The sequence below is a fragment of the Heterodontus francisci genome, chromosome 40 (assembly GCF_036365525.1).
Source record: "Heterodontus francisci isolate sHetFra1 chromosome 40, sHetFra1.hap1, whole genome shotgun sequence".
In the NCBI taxonomy this organism is placed as follows: Eukaryota; Metazoa; Chordata; class Chondrichthyes; order Heterodontiformes; family Heterodontidae; genus Heterodontus; species Heterodontus francisci.
The window spans coordinates 8,445,271-8,465,924 of record NC_090410.1 but is presented as its reverse complement, the minus strand read 5'-3'; the positions used below and the strand labels follow the sequence as shown (position 1 = coordinate 8,465,924).

At 44.5% G+C, this 20,654-nt stretch overlaps 1 protein-coding gene across 1 annotated transcript in view; it reads left to right on the top strand.

The window, feature by feature from the left end:
- Nucleotides 1–19,656, top strand: part of eml2 (EMAP like 2) — a 54,955-nt gene extending 35,299 nt beyond the window's left edge. Inside the window, 5 exon segments of the mRNA XM_068018980.1 lie at nt 49–146; nt 1,945–2,032; nt 2,802–2,894; nt 4,228–4,358; nt 17,718–19,656. Of these exon segments, the coding sequence (XP_067875081.1) occupies nt 49–146; nt 1,945–2,032; nt 2,802–2,894; nt 4,228–4,358; nt 17,718–17,843 (536 nt within the window). The 3' untranslated portion in view covers nt 17,844–19,656.
- Nucleotides 19,657–20,654: the final 998 nt, after the last annotated feature.

Sequence of the window (20,654 nt, the reverse complement as noted above, 5' to 3'; positions counted from 1 at the left end):
TTAATCAGACCATGAAGATCTCATTTGACTTTTCATTCTTCCCTACAGATGGCAATTTCCTGGCCATTGGATCACACGACAATTATGTTTACATCTACGCAGTGGCAGAGAACGGCAGGAAGTATAATCGAGTGGGGAGATGTTCAGTAAGTAAAATTGTGGCTAGCACCTCTAGCTTTGATCAGTGCATTAAAAAGCCTCTTCATAATCTCTGTAGATACTTCTGAATAATCTGACTTTAACGAGAAAAATCTCCTTTCTCTCAACACCAAAAGTGACACATTTAGATTTGTTGCAGTGCAGAATAAAGCCATTTGGTTCACCTTACTTATAGTGGTGCTGTCACTACAGCTGTCTGCTCTTGCTCTATATCTTTTTTGCAGTTTTCCTTTTCAAATACATAGCCAAATCCATTGTAAATGATGGCCTAGAGTTTCTGCTTTGGGTGCCATTGGCACTTCGGGCACACTATGCTGGTATTGAGAAGTTTTCTTTTTGTTGCATTTCTGCTCAAACTCATTTACATATCACTGAATGCAAAATCTGCCATGAGCCAGCACAATTGGGCAGCAATTAAAACTATTTAAAGTTTTTTTTTTTTTGCTTTACAAGATATTTCTCGATCTATTTCAGTGTGATAACTTGGTGCAGTTTGATTTAATATAGCTGAAAATGGGTTTATCACAAAAAAGCATTTTTTAATCAATGTCATTCCAGTACCTGTGAGTAACTCTCCTTTTAAATTATGGAAAATTACTTTTAAGTAGCAGACAACTATTTGCTAGTTGTACTGAGCATAAGAAATAGGAGCTGGAGTAGGCCATTCGGCCCCTCGAGCCTGTGCCAACATTCAATGGCTAATCTTCTTCTACCTCAACTCTACCTTCCCGTACTATCCCCACATCCCTTAATCCCTCAGTGCTCAAAAATCTCTCTATCCCTATCTTAATTATACTCGACGACTGAGCATCCACAGCTCTCTGGGGTAGAGTATTGGGGCACAAAAGTCGGTTTCTTAGTAATCTTTTTTTTAAAAATAAATTTTAATTCAAAAGCTATTTGTGTTCTTGCACCCAAAAAAATCACTTAATTTTTGGAGCCTCTTTAAAATCAGCGGAAAACTCCCAATGTAGATTAATTCATCTGCGGGTGTGGCCGACTTCTAATGCAATCTTTCTTGAACCAGCCCAAGAGGTCACGAAAATTTGACTTGCACTGAATGTAATTTGCGCTTAAAACTCTGAAATTTTGTGCAGATTGCACCAATCTTTGGACAAATTGTGCCAAATAAAACCAGCACTACTGAGCGGTAACTCTACTCCTATGTTGACAGTCTCTGCCTTAATAGCTACTTCTGGTAAAGCATTCAGTGTTTTAAAAGATCTCATGGGCAGGAGGGGAAATGCCTTCCAATTTCCTCCTGCACTTTTCCTGGGTTCTGTCTGAATGCTGAAAGGAGGAGCTTCATTGGATCAAATGAGCTTTTCTCGTCCTTACCTGTCAAGTTCTTTGGCTTGAAGTGACAATAATTGGAGTTAAGAACGTGTAGATGTGGTGGGTTCCATTGTTTTGGATGTAGTGAGGGAATTACTTCCTGTAGAGTGCTGATATTCCAACACACACTGGGCCTTGGAGGAACAGGGCATAGGTCAACACTCTGATCTATGCGATGACATTTCTGATCTTGGCCATGCCACATTCTACCTTCCAGATTGGGAAGAATGAACAGATCAGTCACCCTGGGCACCTCGTGCACCTACTAAATAGCTATCTGGCTCTATAATCAGCTCTCTAGCCTGCACTCAACTGGGACAACCATGAAGGCAAAGTGAGGGGGAAAGGGAAGCACAAAAATGAAGAGGCCATTGGCTTTTCAGCAGGGCTAGGATGAGGAAATTAGATTTTCAAAACCTGAACTAAAAATTTTTTTTTATTTTTTTTTAGGGGCACTCCAGTTTTATAACCCATCTGGACTGGTCAACTGACAGCCGCTACATAGTTACAAACTCTGGAGACTATGAAATCCTTTACTGTGAGTACAGATAGTTTCTAATGCTTTCCAATTCTTCAGCCTGTGCTTGTTTGTGAAGGCTTTCCCATGTAATGTTTCACTCCATGTGACCATGTTGGGAGTGGATCTTTTTACTTTTTGTAACTTCCTGATCCTGGTGGTAGTAAAAGCACTACATACTTTAGAATCATTTTTAGTGTGTAATTATGTAAATGCTGTTTATGCAGCTTAAGAACTGGGTCGAAACTGGCACGGAATCACTTTTGGCTGTGGTGCTTAGAGCTGTTGTAAATACACAGGAGTGTATTAGGAACAGGAGAAGGCCATTCAGCCCCTGTAGCCTGTTCTGCCAATCATTGAAATCATGACCTAACTCCAGAGACCGACCTTTGCCCCATATCACTTAATACCTTTGGTTAACAAAAATCTATCAATCTCAAATTTAAAATTTAACAATTGATCTAGCATCAGTTGCTGTTTGCAGAAGAGAGTTCCAAACTTCTACCACCCTTTGCATGTAGAATTGTTTCCTAACTTCAGTCCCAATTCGTTAGGATTTAGGTTAAAGGATCATCTAGGGAGACATCAAAACTGACACTGAAAGGGTTACTAGTCTGGGGGAAATGAGCAGAAGGGCCTCCTGTGATGTATCTAAGCAAGAATCAAATCTCGGGCTACTGTCAAGAGACAATATTCTGACTGTGATACTCCAGTTTTCTATTTCTTTTTACCCCTCCCCCACTTCCCCCCTCAATTTATGTCTCTAATTGAAATCTGTTTCCTCCAATAGGGACGCCTAACTGTAAACAGGTGACCAGTGCAGATGTAGTGCGGGATTTGGAGTGGGCTACCTCCACCTGTGTGCTCTCGTTCCAGGTGTTTGGTAAGTAGAAAACACTGAGCTGGATTCTCAAATGCATGACCACATTACATCGGAGCAAAGATGGAAAGCTGTAAATTTCAGGCATTTTGGACTGGCATTATTACAGAAACTGTTCAAAGTTGGATGTTAGCATGGATGTTGTCTTTTTTTTGTGGGTGTTGCGCTTCTGAAATAGCAAATAACCTTGTGGTTTAATAAAAGCAAAATACTGCGGATGCTGGAAATCTGAAATAAAAACAAGAAATGCTGGAATCACTCAGCAGGTCTGGCAGCATCTGTGGAAAGAGAAGCAGAGTTAACGTTTCGGGTCAGTGACCCTTCTTCGGAACCTTGTGGTTTACCCTTGTTGGCAATCATGTAAAAAAAATTCAGAGACTTTTCATAAATTCTGAAGTTTTTCCAGGAAAGGTTGTTTTTTTTAAACTTAAAATTGTTGAATATAGAATTATAAAGCTTGCCAGGGTTGTTACAAATTTTATTTTTGGGTCTTCGAAAGTTTAATAGAATTGAATTTCTACTCTGCTAAGCTGAGAAAAGGGATGTCCTAGGTCTATATAAAAGCTGAGTCAACTGAAGCTCTTATATTCCTCCTATCTGCTCTTCCTCAGTTGAGATTATTCACAAGTAGGAATTTTATTTTGAACTCCTGGGCAGGTGAATAACTCCTGCTCTCTACATAAAGCAATATCACAAATGTGTTCATATAGATCTCTCGCTATCTTTCATTCTTACGTGCTCGCTTTCACGCTCTACCTCCTATTGATTCCTTTTGAAAACTTAAATAGATCATCGCTTTAATCTTCCATAGGAAATATGAGCCTAGTCTATGGAACCTGTTCGCATAATTTAATTCTTCTTAGCCCCCGGTATCACTCTGGTGTATCAGCTTACGCCGATGATTCGCCACCCGCATGTGCAGGCTGCCATTTTTTTCACAGCCTACGGCAGGAGAATAAAATTGAGCCTTATGTATGTATCTATCGTCCCAGTGAGTTGGTACCATCCCCACTCATTTTCTTTTGCCTCTGCCTCTCTGTGTAAGCCTACTAAAAGTACCATTGGGCAAACAGTATGCCTGCCTGTTTTGAGGCTGGAGATTTCTTTTTAATTTGTACAAATCCATGTCCTTCACCATTGCAGGCTTCCCTGTGGAATTTTGAAGGGGCAGGGTGGGTGCTGTCAACCCATACTTGGACCCCCAAAACCTAGGCACTGAGGAGAGTTCATGGTCTTTTGCTTTGACTTTGTTTTTTAAGCTGCTGAAATTGTATGCATCATCCCAGAGAGCCAATGTTATCCCACTCATTTTTCTTTTTGTGTGTTTATTTCCTAGGTATTTGGCCAGAGGGGGCTGATGGAACTGATATTAACGCCATCTGCAGGTCATCAGATGACCAACTCCTTAGTACAGCGGACGATTTTGGAAAAGTGAACTTGTTTTCTTATCCATGCTTGCACCCTCGGGTAGGTGTACGATTAAACATTGGGAGATAGATGGTGTCTCTTGTAAAACATTGGTTCCATGTTGCACTTAACTAAGACCTTTTTTATGGTGAAATTTTTTTGTTTTAAAATCCATTTCTTGAATGGGTTAACTGGGACTGATGTAAAAGAACAGAAACAAGTTGCACTTATATAGTGCCTCTCATGATGTCTCAAAGCACATTGCAGGCAATGAAGTACTTTTGAAGTGTAGTTCAATGGCAGCCAATTTGCACACAGCAAGCTCCTACAAATGGGGAGATCTGTTCTGCTGATGTTGGTTAAGGGGTAAATTTCCCAACTTTTCTTCCAGATAGTGCCTTGGGACCTTATACAACCACCTGAGAAGGCAGATGGGCCTCCGTTTAATGTCTCGCCCTAAATTGCCTCTGACCGTGCAGCACTCCCTCAGTTCTGCACTAGGGAGTGTCAGCCTAGCTGTTGTGCTGAAGTCTCTGGGGTTGAATTTTATTCGGGCGGCGCCCTTTAAACTCAGCAGGGTGCCCACATTTAGCAGCCGCCACAGAGCCCCCGCGATATTGTGTGCAGGGGCTCATTAGCATCACGGTGCCGAGCTGCCCTCCCCATATTATGTGGGGCGAGGCAGGACATTCGACACAGTGAGAGACATTTTGACAGCTGTGCAGCAGGTACTAGGCCCTATTTTAAGCGCCCTATCACCTGCTTCCTGACGGCTGTCAAAGAATACTTACCTGTCTGCTGAAGAGTGGGGCTGCTGTCAATCTGGCAGCAAAGCAGAAAGTGCTGTGGAAACCCAACTGGTCAGGCAGAATCTGTGGAGAGAGATGCAGAGTTAACTTGTCCAAATTCACAGGCCTGCAAGTTAACTCTGCTTCTCTCTCCACAGATTCTGCCTGACCGGTTGGGTTTCTACAGCACTTTCTGCTTTGCTGCCATATACTTACCCTGCTGTGTCCCAGTGTCCTGAGAAGTTGCGATCCTCTTGCACTGAAGTGTAACATTGCTTCTTGTAGCCGTGCCACACCTGGGTGAATAATCTTAATTTTGCACATTCCAGGACATGAGACCTATGTACCATAAAAGGTATTCGAGGTTTACAGAGAACATACTAACACAAATTGGAATGCATGGGGGTCACAGCAATGTAAATTAGTGAAAGACATAATGTTTCTCACCAACATGTGCCATTTTCTTTGTGTGAATGATGTGTGCCAGCATGTAGTGCCAATGTCACATCCCTTTGCACCGTTGCCCTTTAGGAGAGCCAACGTATGCAATGACATCATTGCCATGCCACCATTACTCAGGAGTGTCTCAATGGATGAAGTGACACGGACATTGGCTTAATCAGCTGCTGCCTCTAATGGTTTATACAGGGATGCTGCAGATGTGGACTGGTACACAGCAGGTGAGCGAGGGTGATATGTGGCTTGCAGAGCTCAGCTCGGTTCCTACGGTGCAGAGAGCCTTTGTCTGAGCCATTCCATACATCCCTACCTCATGGCTAGCCCTGTGTGCAGAGCCTGGATGCCATCTGCCTTTTCATGCATACTCCATGTTGTAGGTCCTCAGTAGCATCCTCGTCCGAGAAGGAATCCTGTTGGTATCTCTCCTCATCAGTCCAGGCCTGGCCCCTATTGGGTGTGTAGTTGTGCAGAGCAGCAAAGAAAGGAGCTGGCCTTTTCGGCCCGTAGTACAGGGCATCATCCTATCCATCCAGGCATTGGAAGCACTCTTTTTCAGCATGCTGATCTCCTGCTCAATGGTGGCTCTTGTAGCTCGGTGGCTGGCGTTGTATCTCTCCTCTTCAGCAGTAGTGGGATCTCTTACTGGTGTCAGGAGCCATGTCAGCAAAGGATGGCCCTTATCTCCAAGAAGCCACTCCTCCATCTGAGCCAGTTCAGTGAGCAGTGGTGCCAGCTGGGACTGGCTCAGGTCCCAGGTGTCATGGCAGCTGCCTGAGAAGTGGTCACAGATTTGCATGAAGTATCTGCAGTGATCACCTACTAACTTCACCTAAATTGAGAGGATTCCTTTTAATGGTGATGTCTGCAGGTGGTAGCCTGGTGGGAGGCCTGATGGCCACATGAGTGCAGTCTATGAACATTGCATGGTTCTCTGGCAATGGTGCCAAAACTGATGGCCCTCTGGACGTGGCTGTGAGTCCATCCTGAAGCAGACATACTCACTGGCCGTCCAGTGCAGGGCATCAGTGACCTCCCCTGATGCAGCGGTGTACTGTTGACTATATGACCCCACAAAAGTCTTTGGGCCCCTGTAAACCTGAATAGGTGTCAAGCTTGAGGACCAAAGGCATAGGATGTCCATCGAAGTCCATGGGCTGCAGGGCACAGACGTGTCACCACCCTCTCTACATGTGCAATCGCCTCTGACACTGGTGCTCTGACATCCGATGGCATGTCATGTGGGGCCTGTAAATGCACGGCAACCATAAAGGCTTTGGGGGCTGCTGCTCACGACTGGGGGCCTCTACATGGATCTCACCTGCCTATTGGTTCTTTTTCTCTGGCAAGCAGAGGATCTCACAATGTAGGATGAGCCATACCTATTTCCATGTGATAAAGTTGAACCCTTCATGTATTCGAAGGTTCCTAAAAGGGCAGGGATTGGTGTTGATGGGTACATCAGCTGCTTTCCTGGATTAACTATGTGGTGTGCCATGGCATTGCCCATCTTGGCCAACACTGAGTGGCAGAGCATGACCACATCAAGATCCTGTCAGCTGAATCAATTGCCCCCACCATCCATATAGCCTTAATGCTCCTACCCTTTCTGGCACCCTCCCCACACACAGTGACTAGAGTGCCATTGCTCCTTCACAAACACAAATAAATGCAGAGCATACGCTGTTTTACAGAGAGAGGATACACGGTACCTCCCTTCATGCCTGCAGAGCTTTCCCTACAGTAATCCCAGACCCACTCCCTCCTCCCTTCCAGTATGCAGAGTGAGACCCCTGAATAACAACTTGCCTTCGCTGGTGACAACTTCTGCTCCTGAGGACCTGGTAGCTTTTCAAATTATGAATGGGATGGCACGTGTTGGCTGCCCATTCAGTGAAAAATCCGTAGGTGTCCGTGGAGAGGCGGTGGGCTGCATAATCTGTGGAGATGAGTACCATTTAACATGTTCTAATTGTGGTGTCGCTGCCGTGCGGCAGTGGGGGGAGCTGCTCGAGGTTCCCCCACCGCCGGTAATTTGCGGCAGTCCCTTGACGTTGCGGGTCAAGGCGGGCCTCTCTCCGCAGAATTTTACCAGCCCCTGCGCTGCGAGCAACGGCGTCGAGGGGCTGGTAGAATTCACTCTCTGGAGTGGGACTTGAACCCACGACCTGACTGAGGGAAAACTGTGCCACAGTTGACACCTAGTTGAGATGGTAGTCACGCTGGACATGAGGAAACTGTGCGCAGGGTGCCCTTGCCCACACTTCGATATTTAAATGAAGGTTCCACTCCGTCCTGCTCCCATCCCAATATTCCTGGAAATGAGTCGTGTGCAAAACCGGAATTGCAGCTCTTCATGCATTTTTCTGGTATATTTATGCCCCATGACCTGGTGCATAGGTCATGTAAACTACACAGTAAGATCAGCCCCAGTAAGCAAACTTCTATCTATATTGCATGGGATTGGAGCTCTTTTAGCTGATCACATGGTACAATGCTGTCAGTTTTCCAAGAAAAAAGTTGTTAGCTGACGCACTGAAACAAATGCATGTTTAGATGACCAATCTTCTTGGCGTACTGAGTCATGGGACTCCATGTCTGGCAGATGTCGTCATCATGTATTAAAATAGTACCTTTTAATGTAGTAAAACATTCCAAGATGCTTCACAGGAACATTATAAAACGAAATATGACCGAGCCACAGCAGGCGATATTAGGTCAGATGACTAAAAGCTTGGTCAAAGAGTTGGGTTTTAAAGAGTGACGGGAAGGAGGAAAGCGATGTGCAGAGATTTAGGGAGGGAATTTCAGAGCTTCCAGGCAACTGAAGGCACCGCCACCAATGGTGGAGCGATTAAAATCAGGGATGCTCAAGAGGCCAGAAGTGGAGGAGCGCCGAGATCGCAGAGGTTTGTGGGGCCAGAGGAGGTTACAGAGATGGGGAGGAGGCAAGGCCATGGAGGGATTTTAAAATCCAGATGTTGCTTGATCAGGAGCCGATGTTGGTCAGCGAGCACCGGTGATAAAGGAACGGGATTTGGTGCGGGTTAAGGTACAGGCAGCAGAGTTTTGGCTGACCTCAAGTTTACGGAGGGTAGAATGTGGGAGACCAGCCAGGAGAACATTGGAATAGTCAAGTCTAGAGGTAACGAAGGCACAAATGAAGGTTTCAACAGCAGATGAGCTGAGATGGGTGAATTCGGACAATCTTATGGAGGTGGAAATAGGCGGTCTTAATGGTATGAATATGTGGTTGTTAATTAAAATCAACTCTCGAGAGGAACTGCTATAGTGGAACTGAGGACTTTTTTTTTTATATTGCGCCTTTAATGTCATGAAATGTCTCGGCGCTTCACGAGAGCATTCTGACAAAATTTGCACTGAGCCACAAAAGGCGATACTGGGTCAGGTGACCAAATACTTTGTCAAAGAGGTAGGTTTTAAGGAGTGTCTTGAAGGAGGAAAGTGAGGTGCAGAAGCAGATATATTTAGGGAGGGAATTCCAGAGCTTGGGACCCAAGCAGCTGAAAGCAAGGCCGCCAATGGTGGGGTGAAGCAAATCGGGGGATGCGCAAGAGGTACCTGTAGGTTTATTCCAATAGGGGTTAACTGGAGTGCTAAAAGCTTTAACGATTTTTAATGTGCCTTTCTGTTGGGATATGTACTGCACTTCAGAAAAATCTCCTAACCTGAGGCCACATTTGAATGCTTTGAAATGTAAACATTTTAATTCTCAGGGCTCTCGGTAGTAAATTGACGGATGTTAATAGTTGAAATGGGATTGTGTAATTGACCTGTTGGCTTCCTATTTTGGAATTGCGCACTTACTGTCTGCTGTTTAACTGGCTTAAGAGTGGATCTGGATAGGTGGATGTCTGGTGACAAATGTTTTAAGTTAGACCGATGTCCAACTGGCATCTCAGGTCAGTGGCCAAAATGTGGTTTCGAACAGTTCCTAGTTTTTGATGTATGTGAATTGATACAATGGATTCTATGAAATGCGGGGAATTTTTTTAATACGTAAATAAAATCAATCATTTCCTTTTATTGAGCACTTGATTTATAAATAGTTCAGGGGCAGGATTTTTGCCCTTATATGGGGGCAGGAACTGAGGCAGGCGGGCACGTAAGGGTCATTTTCGGGAAGGTGAGATTGGGGGTGGAATTTTCCTGTTGGCCTGGAGGCAGCTGCCCAGCGACAGACCAGGGAACTAGCACTCCAGAAAGACTCTTAAGGCCCCTAATTGCTTACCAGGCCATCTTGGTTTCCCCTCCACAATGATTGTCCAGCACCTGGGGCTGTTTTTTTTTTTTTGCTTCAAATCTTTCAAAAGGTGCTGAGAGGCCACTTTCTCTCTCCGCAGGCTGTAGTTCCTTCTGTGCAATTTTGAGAGCCCACCTGGGTGACACGCGCACCCTCTGGCCACTAGTTGGCCAGTTCAGGCTAAATCGATGTCTAATGACTGCCTCTGATGCAGTGCGCCCTGATCCGGCCTTCCTGAAAACTGCTCTTGTGTGTCCGCCTGCCTCAGTTTCCGCCCCTGAACTATTTATAAATCAAAAACTCAGTAAGGAAATAATTGATTTTATTTATGAATTTTAAAAAATCGGCCATGTAGTTGATAGTGAAGAGGATAGCTGCAGACTCCAGAATTATATCAATGGTTTGGTTGAGTGGGCAGAAAAGTGGCAAATGGAATTTAATCTGGAGGAGTGTGAGGTACTGAATTTGGGGAGGGTAAATAAAACAAGGGAATACACAATAAATGGGAGGATATTGAGAGGGGTAGAAGAAGTGAGAGACCATGGAGTGCATGTCCACCAGTCCCTGAAGGTGGCAGGACAGGTAGATAAAGTGGTGAAGGTGGCATATGGAATGTTTTCCTTTATTGGCAGAGAGGTAGAATACAAAAGCAGGGATGTAATGCTGGAACTGTATAAAACACTGGTTAGGCTACAGCTGGAGTATTGCGTACAGTTCTGGTTACCACATTATAAGAAGGACATAATTGCTCTGGAGAGAGTACAGAGGAGATTTACAAGAATGTTGCCAGGACTTGAAAATTGCAACTATGAGGAAAGATCAGAGAGGCTAGGGTTGTTTTTCCTTAGATCAGAGGAGGCTGAGGGGTGACTTAATTGAGGGGCCTAAATTGAGTAGACAGGACGGACCTGTTTCCCCTAGCATAGAGGTTAATTATCAGGGGGCACAGACTTGAGGTAATTTGGTAGAAGGATTAGAGAGGGCATGAGGAAAAACTTTCACCCAGAGGCTGGTGGATGTCTGGAATTCACTGCCAGGAATGGTGGTGGAGGCAGAAACTCTCAACTCCTTTCAAAGATACCTGGACCTGTAGCTGAAGTACTGTAACCTGCAAGACTACGGACCAAGTGCTGGAAGATGGGATTAGGTTGGGCAGCTAGTTTTTTTTTCAGCCCGTGCAGACATGATGGACTGAATGGCCTCCTTCTGTGCTATAACTTTTTTTCTATGGGGTCCCAACCCAAAATGGAAAATCCTACTCCAGGAAATTCAGAGACTGGTTCCTTCAAATCTAACCCCTTGTGAATCACCCACTACTTTTACCCTCATTCGTGGCTGTGTCTTCAGCTACCTAGGCCCTCAGCTCTGGAATTACCTCTTTTGACCAAGCGTTTGGTCACCTGTCCTGAGGTCTCTTCCTTTGGCTCGATTTGTTTTTTTTTTTGGCAGATAACACTCTCTCTCCTGTGAAGCCTTAGCGTATTTAGCTACACTTCAAGGTGCTATATAAATGCAAGATGATGCTAGTTAGTCAATATCTTCGATAAAGCTCTCAATTACTTTTCCCCAGTAATTTGGATTGAATGTGACATCTGTTGTCTCTCAAGAAATAGACCAATTGGAGAGAAACAGGAGCTGAAGGCTGGCTCGGATCTACAAATGAAGCCTGACCGAACCACGCCCGACCACTGGAATAAAGTTGAATTATATTAGAGATTGTGCTCATCCTTGGATGGAATCCCTCACTGCAGACTAGTGTGGAATGTTTCCCGCCTTGACGTCCTGGCTGCCACTGTGTCTGACCCAAACCCGGCACATGTCGTGGGGTCCCGTCTGGTTCGGGTCAGGTAGTCATGCTCTAAAAGGAGCTGGGTTTTACTCCATTATGCTGCATATGTCACTGTTACAGCTCACTTAGAAAACTAACAGAGAAATTTTCACCACAAAAGGATGTCATTTCAGCCCTGTTTCACCTCGCTGACTGAGTCCCAATTCCATGTTTTTTTTTTTTTCCTTCCACACAGAATTTTTTTTCTCTTTCAAATGTATGTCCATTTCCTTTTTTTAAAATAAAAAAAATTTTCTGACAGAGAAATACTTTTTTGGGATCCCACATTTACTTTCCCAATGCCTTTTAAGTATCTTGCGCTTAATAAAGTCCTCTCTGAAATTTTTTTTTGTTCATTCATGGGATGTGAGCATCACTGGCAAGGCCAGCATTTATTGCCCATCCCTAGTTGCCCTTTGAGAAGGTGTTGGTGGACTGCCTTCTTGAACTACTGCAGTCCATGTAGGGTAGGGACGTCCACAGTGCTGTTAGGAAGGGAGTTCCAGGATTTTGACCGAGCAACAGTGAAGGAATGGCGATATAGTTCCAAGTCAGAATGGTGTGTGACTTGGAGGGGAACTTGCAGGTGGTGATGTTCCCAAGCGGCTGCTGCCCTTCTAGGCGGTAGAGGTGGCAGGTTTAGAAGGTGATTGGATTGTGAACCAGTTCTGGCTTTCTCCTATTGTAATCTTAGAACTGAACTCTAGACAAAAAACATTATTAAGTTTGATCTAGTTGGTGTTTTATTTCCACTTAATTTGACTGTAGCCATTGGAAATATTTTTACATGGCGTGATGTTCAGTGCTATTTTTCATTTCTAGTAGGTACACCAATAACTTGTGTATTGTCTGGAATAAAATTAGTTTTTTTTTAAAAAAGAGTGCTGCACCAAATCCTAATCTTAAATCCTTTTCTGGAACACTTTATTTAAAATGAAAAAGATAGTCTGGGAGGAATTTATTTTTGCCAAGAGTATTTCAAGGTGGACTGCAATCCACGGCAGGGGATGCCATTCCTGTTGCCCTCCTGCCCCCTCTGCAATTTTACAAGTAGTGGGGGTGGGGGGGGGGTGCCAAAAGGCATGCCCACCCCAGGCAAATTAAGGCCCTTAAGGTGGCCAATTAATTGCTTCGGACAGGCTCAGTAAAACCTGGTAGCCTGCTTACAGTCTTTGGGGGTGGTGGGTGGCCTCCTGATTGGGCACCCTGTGCTGCAAGGAGGGCCCCCCACTACTTTTGCCTCACTGGGACCCGGCTGGTTGTCCCTAGCGAGGCCCCACTCACTTGCCTCCTTCGGAGCTGCCTCCTTTGCTGCTTCTCTTGGTGCAGTCCCAGCAGTGGCCACTGCTCCTGGTGACATTGCTGGGACTGAAGAGCCGCCGACCTGCTAATTGGCCAGCAGCTCTTTGAGGCGGGACCTCCTGTCTCGGGTGGAAGTCCCGCCCAAGGCCAGTTAAGGGCCTGGGCCAAGTAAAATCACGTCGCGGCTTCCAGGCCCGGCGGAAGCTCGCCCCGACTTTATTTTCTGAGCAGGGCCACCACTGACGTAAAGTTCCGGCCTACGTGCCTGCAACATGCCTGGATAATGCAGGCTTGATGAACCCTAACTGCCCTGCTCAGTCATCAATAATGCCTGTTTAAGCTAAAATAATTCCAAGGAATGAACAGGGGAAAAAAAAGAAATAATATTGGTTACCTTCAATTCTTCATTCAACATAGTGTCCTTTATGGCACAGAAAGAGGCCATTTGACCCATTGAGTCCATGCCAGCTCTCCACACAGCTAGCCAGTCAGTTCCCTGCTCGGTTTCTCACCACCCCCCACCCCCACCCCCCACCACCGCCCTGCAAGTCTTTCCTACAAGTGACCATCCTTGAGGGCAGCGAGTTCCAGGTCATCATGCATTAAAAAAAAGTTGCACTTCGCATTCCCCCTGCATCTCTTACCCAAAATCTTCAATCTGTGTCCCTTAGTCTTTGTACCATTAGTTAATGGGAACAGGTTTTCCTTGTCTAATCTAAGCCGGTCATAATCTTGCACACTTCTATTAAATCTCCTCTGAATCTCCTTTTTGTTCTAAGGAGTGCAAACCAATCTTTTCCAACCTAACCTTGTAACTAAAATCCCCCATCCCTGGAATCATTCTGGTAAATCTCCTCTACACCCTCTCAGGGACCCTCACATCCTTCCTGAAGTGTGGTGACCAGAACTGGATGCAATACTTCAGTTGGGACCTAGCCAGAGCTTTATAAAGGTTCAGCATAACTTCATTGCTGTTGTACTCGATGCCTCTGTTTATGAAGCCCAAGATCCCATATGTTTTACTAACCAGTCTCACTGTGTACTACTGCCACCTTCAAAGATCCATGCACCCCCCAGGTCCATCTGTCCGTGTACGCTCGTTAGAACTGTGCCATTATACTTCATGCATGACTGGAGTTATACTGTCAATCTGTAATCCTGAGAAAATCACTGGCGACTGCTGCCTCCTCCATTGGTAGCATTTTGAATATTCATCAGGGCAGAGTAATGATGCTGATACACGCTGGGTAGCTCACTGGTGTCAGGAGTGCCAGTTCATTTTTCTTCACCAGGATCAAAATTTTATCTTCTGCGTTCCATTTAATATGTTGTTGTGGCTGTCGAGGGGAATTGTTCCCATATATATTGTCTTCCAAAAGCTTCTGTTGCTGATATCTTTAATTAGACAGGAAAAGCCACCAATTGTGAAGCAACAAACTGGTAAGAAAAGCTACTAAATATGAATTGGCTAATTACAAGATCATATCATTAATTACAAGCAAGGAAGCCAGTTTACCCATCTTAGATCATCCATTCAGAAAGACCTCTCCTACTGTCCCACCATTTCCTGATCCAGTTGTTTCTTAAACAATTGCAGGAGTTTCACTTCCACTTTAGTTCCTCATAGTACCACATGTTTATCGCACTTTCTGTGAAGGACTTCCTGAATTTGCCCCTTTATTAGTTTGAACTTGTGGACCTCTGTTCAACTCTCATGCTTGTTGGCCTGATCCCATGACTCCTTGATCTCTTGGCCTGCCCAGAATTACTTATTGGTTCCAGATTCCTGCTGTTTCCAGCCACAACAGACTTGTGTCCAGCATTTCGCAACTGCACCCATAAGCAGCAGCACCGCCAATCCCTTGTCCTTTTTTTTTTTTAGCGATACAGCACTGAAACAGGCCCTTCGGCCCACTGAGTCTGTGCCGACCATCGGCCACCCATTTATACTAATCCTACACTCATCCCATATTCCTACCACATCCCCACCTGTCCCTATATTTCCCCCTACCACCTACCTATACTAGGGGCAATTTATAATGGCCAATTTACCTATCAACCTGCAAGTCTTTGGTGGGAGGAAACCGGAGTACTCGGCGAAAACCCACGCAGACTCGGGGAGAACTTGCAAACTCCACACAGGCAGTACCCAGAACTGAACCTGGGTCACTGGAGCTGTGAGGCTGCGGTGCTAACCACTGCGCCACTGTGCCATTCTGTAGGTTCAGTGGGAATAGTGCTTGTTTCAGTTTAATGACATTCAATATTAGTTGCCCTTGATTAGGAGACTCATTGAGATGTGATGGCTTTTACTCTTGGCTGTCTCAGTGCCAATTTGTCTATTCACTATCCATTATCAGATTCCTGGTAAGTATTGCATCATGTGGGATATTCCTCTGACATCAAGGCATGATTCTTCCTGGCAGTTGCCAGGTTAAAAATTTATATTATGAAGAATTATGGCAACCTACAGTTTACTTCTGTAGTTTTTAACTAATTTGCTTAATATAGCAAGTGCTGATAGCTTAGCTTAATAGGGAATGCTAAAAGCCCAATAATTTAACTGCCCATTCATCTGCTGATAATTTGATACCTACATTTTATTGATCTCAATAACTTTTCTCTTAACCACTACCCCCACCATGTCATCTCAAGCTGGTGTTTTTAATGCAAGAGTTGGTTTTAAACGGAGAGGGACAGGAAAGAAATTGTATATTTCAAAAAAAATGTAGCCATGCTTGCGGTTAACTACTTTTAAAGTAATAATAATTTGCTTCCCCCCCCCCCCCCCCCCCCCCCAACCCTTGATGATTTGTGTATCTGCTTGGCTCAATTGATGGCTCGCCTTGCTTCTGCATCAGAATGTTGTGGATTCAAACCCTGTTGCTAAACTTTCAGACTGCAAGAGCAGAAATTTCCTCCAATTAAATATTGGGAAGACTGAAGCTATTGTGTTCAGTCCCCACTCCAAACTCTGTTCCCTAGCTACCAACTCCATCCCTCTCCCCGGCAGCAGTCTGAGACTAATCTAGTCTGTTCGCAATCTTGGTGATCTATTTGACCACGAGATGAGCTTCCGATCACATTCATGCCATCATTAAGACCGCCTATTTCCAAGTCCATGACATCAACCAACTTCGCTCCTGTCTCAGCACGTCTGCTGCTGAAACTCTCATTCATGCCTTTTGTTACACCTTGACATGACTACTCCAGTGCACTCCTGGCTGGCCTTCCACGTAAAGTTGAGATCATCAAAACTCTGCTGCCTGTGTCTTAACTTGCACCAACTCACATTTCCCCATCACCCCTGTGCTCACTGACCTACATTGGCTCCCGGTTAAGCAACACTTCAATTTTTAAAATCCTCTTCCTTGTTCTGAAATTCATCCATGGCCTTGCCCCTCCCTATCTCTGTAATCTCTTCCAGCCCCACAACCCTCCAAGATCTCTGCGCTCCTCCTAATTCTGACCTCTTGAACATCCCCAATTTTAATCGCTTTACCATTGGCGGCCATGCCTTCAGCTGCCTGGGTCCGAACCTCTGGAATTTCCTCCCTAAACCTTTTTTGCCCCTCTACCTCGCTTTCTTCCTTTTAAGACACTCCTTAAAACCTACCTCTTTGACCAAGCTTTTGGTCACCTGACCTAATATCTCCTTATATGGTTCAGTGTCACATTTTGTTTTATAATGCTCCTGAGAAGTGCTTTGAGTATTATTACCTTCAAGTGCTAAACAAACATGTTATTTCAGCTCACAAACTAAGCTGATGCTGCAATAGCAGTGAGGGAATGCAGTCTTGGCTGACACTCCAGTGGGGTGCTGAGAGTACTGCACTATTGGAGGAGACGGTTATCTGACGCCTCCATCTGCCCTCAGGTGGCTGTTCAAGATCCCACGGCATTATTTCAAAGAAGAGCAGGGAAGCTCTCTCCAGTATCCTGACTGACCATTTATCCCTCAACCAACATCACTAAAATAGATGATCTGGTCGCTGCCCCATTTGTGGGAGCTTGCAGTGTGCAAATTGGCTGCCATGTTTCCTACATTACAACAGAGACTGCACTTCAAAAAGTACATTAACTGTAAAATGCTTTGGGATGTCTTGACATTTTAAAAGCTGTTGTATAAATGTATATCTTCATAGAGGTACCTTTTGAGATGTTAAGCTGAGGTCCCATCCATGGTGGGTGTTAACATACCATTGTACTATGCGAACAACGGGGTGTTCTGCCAGTGTCCTGACCATTCTCCATCAACCAACAGCAACAAAAGCAGAGTAGCTAGCCATTCATTCCTCTCCATTGTTGTGTGGGACATTGCTGGCACAGAATGAGCATTGAATTTGCCTATTTACCAGTGTTCAATAACAGTGAACATTTTTGTAGCATCCTTCACTAAACATCCCAAGATGCTTCAGAGTGTTGGACACCAAAAGGAGACATGAGTAGACCCTTCAGCCCATCAAACCTGTTCTACCATTCAATTAGATCATGGCTTATCTGCATCCTTAATTCCATTTTTAACTGTCTTGGTTCCATGTCTCCAAGATTTTTCTTAAGCAAGAGGATTATCTATTTCAGTTTTGAATTTTCCAATTGGCCGCCCCAGCAGCAGCAGATTTTTTTTTTTTAGGGCCGAGACATCTAGATTTACCTCGCGTTGGGAGAAGAATTTGGAGAGCTGTTGAAATGTATGGTCCAAGAAACAGATATATGAATGCATGCACTGTAATAATGGCCATCCCAACAAGGTACAATCACTATTTCCTTTTGTGTTCCAGGCACCAAATCACAAGTACAGTGGCCACAGCAGTCACGTGACCAACGTTGCCTTTCTCCATGACAACACCCATCTGATCTCCACTGGTGGGAAGGACATGAGTATCATTCAGTGGAGTGTCGTCTAGGTTACTGCACTTTATCCAGTGATGCATTCCAGCCATATGGGTTGGGAGGTGCTAGGGCACCACAAAGTACAACTCTGTTCCCTGGTGCCCCATTAGTTGCCATTTTTGTGGAATCTTTTTTTTATTTTTTGTGGGGGGTTGCTCTTGCCCATTGCCCTGTCCTCAGCAGCTGCACTATGTGCTTTTTGAGATGACTCGCTTTTCAGAACCGTTCCAACTAAACTTGAGGACAATCCCAGTGCTCCATATAATCAACTCGCAGTCAACTGCATAGTCTGTCACCGCCTCTACTGCTATCACCTGTTGCTAAAGTCATGCATGTGGTCAACAATTGTAATAGTTCAGGTGGAAATCAGCTCCCATATTAAGCAGCGGGTTTACACAGGACTCCTCCTGTGAGGATTTCTCCTCTGGGGAATGAGCATTTAATTGCAAGGGCAGGGTGGGTAGGAGAGAGGGCTGGGGTACCTTTTGCTTCAACTTGGGCACCCAAGGCCGATAAAGCTGCTGTCAAAAGGCAAACAGTATGCTGGCTTATTTTAAGTGGGAGATTGTTTAAATATGCAAATCAGGGTCCTATGTCATTGCAGGCCTCCCAATCGGGATTTTGGTGGGACAGGGTGGGCGATACCAGCCCATGGTTGGACCCGCCCCCCCCCCCCCCCCGCACCAAGGGTTCCCTTCTGCCTCATTTGCACTGACAGAGCAACACAGCAGAAATTTTTAGGGCCTCTGAGATCAATGCCTATTTCTCGTTCCCTGGCCAATAACTTGGCAAAGAAGAAGCCATGATCTCTACTAGCAGTGCTGATTCTGCTCACCAGGGTTATAGCCATCCTTTTTTATAGCTGCGGATTTAAGCCACATGTCTATCACTCCTGGGGAATCTATGTAGAAGGGCTCTTGTGTCACAATAATGGTTGAGGAGCAAGAGCATAAGCAATCATTGGTTTTCAATATATTTTGTAACCTCTTAACCTGCTGGTTAAGAACTTTTTTTCCCTAAAATTTAAAATTCAAAGCTGACAATTGGATTTTTGATTTTGATAATCATCCTGTCTAGTTGGATTTTCTATACTGTTCCTACAACGTGACATTAGTGCAGGTCTATAATATACTGTTCTAAAATGATTTTTAAATGGGAGGTGAGGGTGTTAAGAATAGTCTTTGCTTTATTATATTTTCTTGGGAAGAAAGTGTTCCAGGTTCATGGACTTTAATTTCCCTTTTGTGTCTAGTGCATTCTCCAAATATAATTGTTGTCCTTTCCCAATATGGTGGGCTGGCAAGCAGAAAGCTTGTGCACATTTCCAGCATGCTGATTTGCAGTAGAGTTTCCTTTACAGGTGGCCTGACTAACAGGGTAAATTTCCATTTGTGGGTGTGGCCTGTTTTTAAGCACACCGATGAACCTATTTATACTAAACTTTTGTTCACTCAATTTAAATACAATCGTCAATGCCACTATGGTGGCTCTGCCTCTGGTGCTGTGCTGGTAACTCTGAGCTCATGATCTCAAATTGGGAAATTGAATTGGATCAATTTGATAAACTGAAGGCTGACACCAGAGATGAGTTAAAAGCCGTCAGATTATTGGAAAAGCCTTCACCAACGCCTTCAAGAATGGGAACCTGCTATCCCTACCTGCTCTGGCTGAGCTAAGACTCGTATTCCAGACTGCATGGTTAACTCCCTCCTAATGCCTCTAAAATGGGCTCATAAGTGCACTCCCAAAGCAACTAGAGGCGACCAATGTATCCAACCTTGCCAGTGTCATCCACGTTCTGAGAATAAATTGAAAATACGTACGTTATCATTTAAATAATTTAACAATCATGTTGAAATAATGCCGATAGAAAATTAATTGAGCATTTCTGCTGCAGAGAAATTTAACCTTTGAAATGTTTGTGTTGTGGAGGCTACAGCAAACTGTACAGTGAGAAAGGGGAAGACATTGATCCAAAGTTTCAGCCAATCACAATTTTCCTGTAACTTCCTAAACTTGGGTTAGATACTTAACAATCAACAAAGTACACAGAACTTTCGCCACGCACAGGCATGTTTCAAACCCACGCGACCTTCCAGTACAAGGTGACCTACAACTGGGAATACTTCCATTTAAAAAAAAAAAATGAAACTGTTTCTGAGAAATAGGAAGTATGAGAGTAGGGAAATTTTCTTCGATTTTTTTTTTCACTTTTTAAAAAAAAACTATCCAGTATGGAAGGTGGTCATTTGGCCCATTTTATCTGCACTGGATCCACAATCCAAAGCCAATCCCACTGCCCCACTTCCTCTTTATAGCCTTGTATCTTCCTCTGAATCCAATAGTTATTCAGTTCTCCCTAAAAAGGTGCAATCGCTTCAGTTGATATAGTAAAGGGTTTCACACTCCAAAAAGCCACTACATGAGAAAATTTCTCCCAACCCCCTTCCTCCCCTCCCTCAGTGATATAATTAACAGAAGAGACCTGAATGGGGTTTTTCTCCTTTTTATAACCCACCCAGCCCCTTGACATCCTGTCCAGTTTTACTCTCCATTTTGAAATCCGTTTACCGTCTAGCAAGTCAAGTTAAAGTTGACCTCAACGCCTTTATCCCCCGTGAAAGTCGCACATCGGATAAATGTTGGAGAAAATCCTCTTCTGGTTTCTTTCCCTCTGCGCCTGACACCAAATAGGAGTGCATCTTGACAGCCGTGCAAGGAGCAGGCACAAGTGGGATGTGATTCAACAATCTATTTTGGGCTTACGTGGTGTAAGAATTTCTCCGGTTGCTCAATGTTAAGGGTGTTCCAGATTTCCTCAGTTG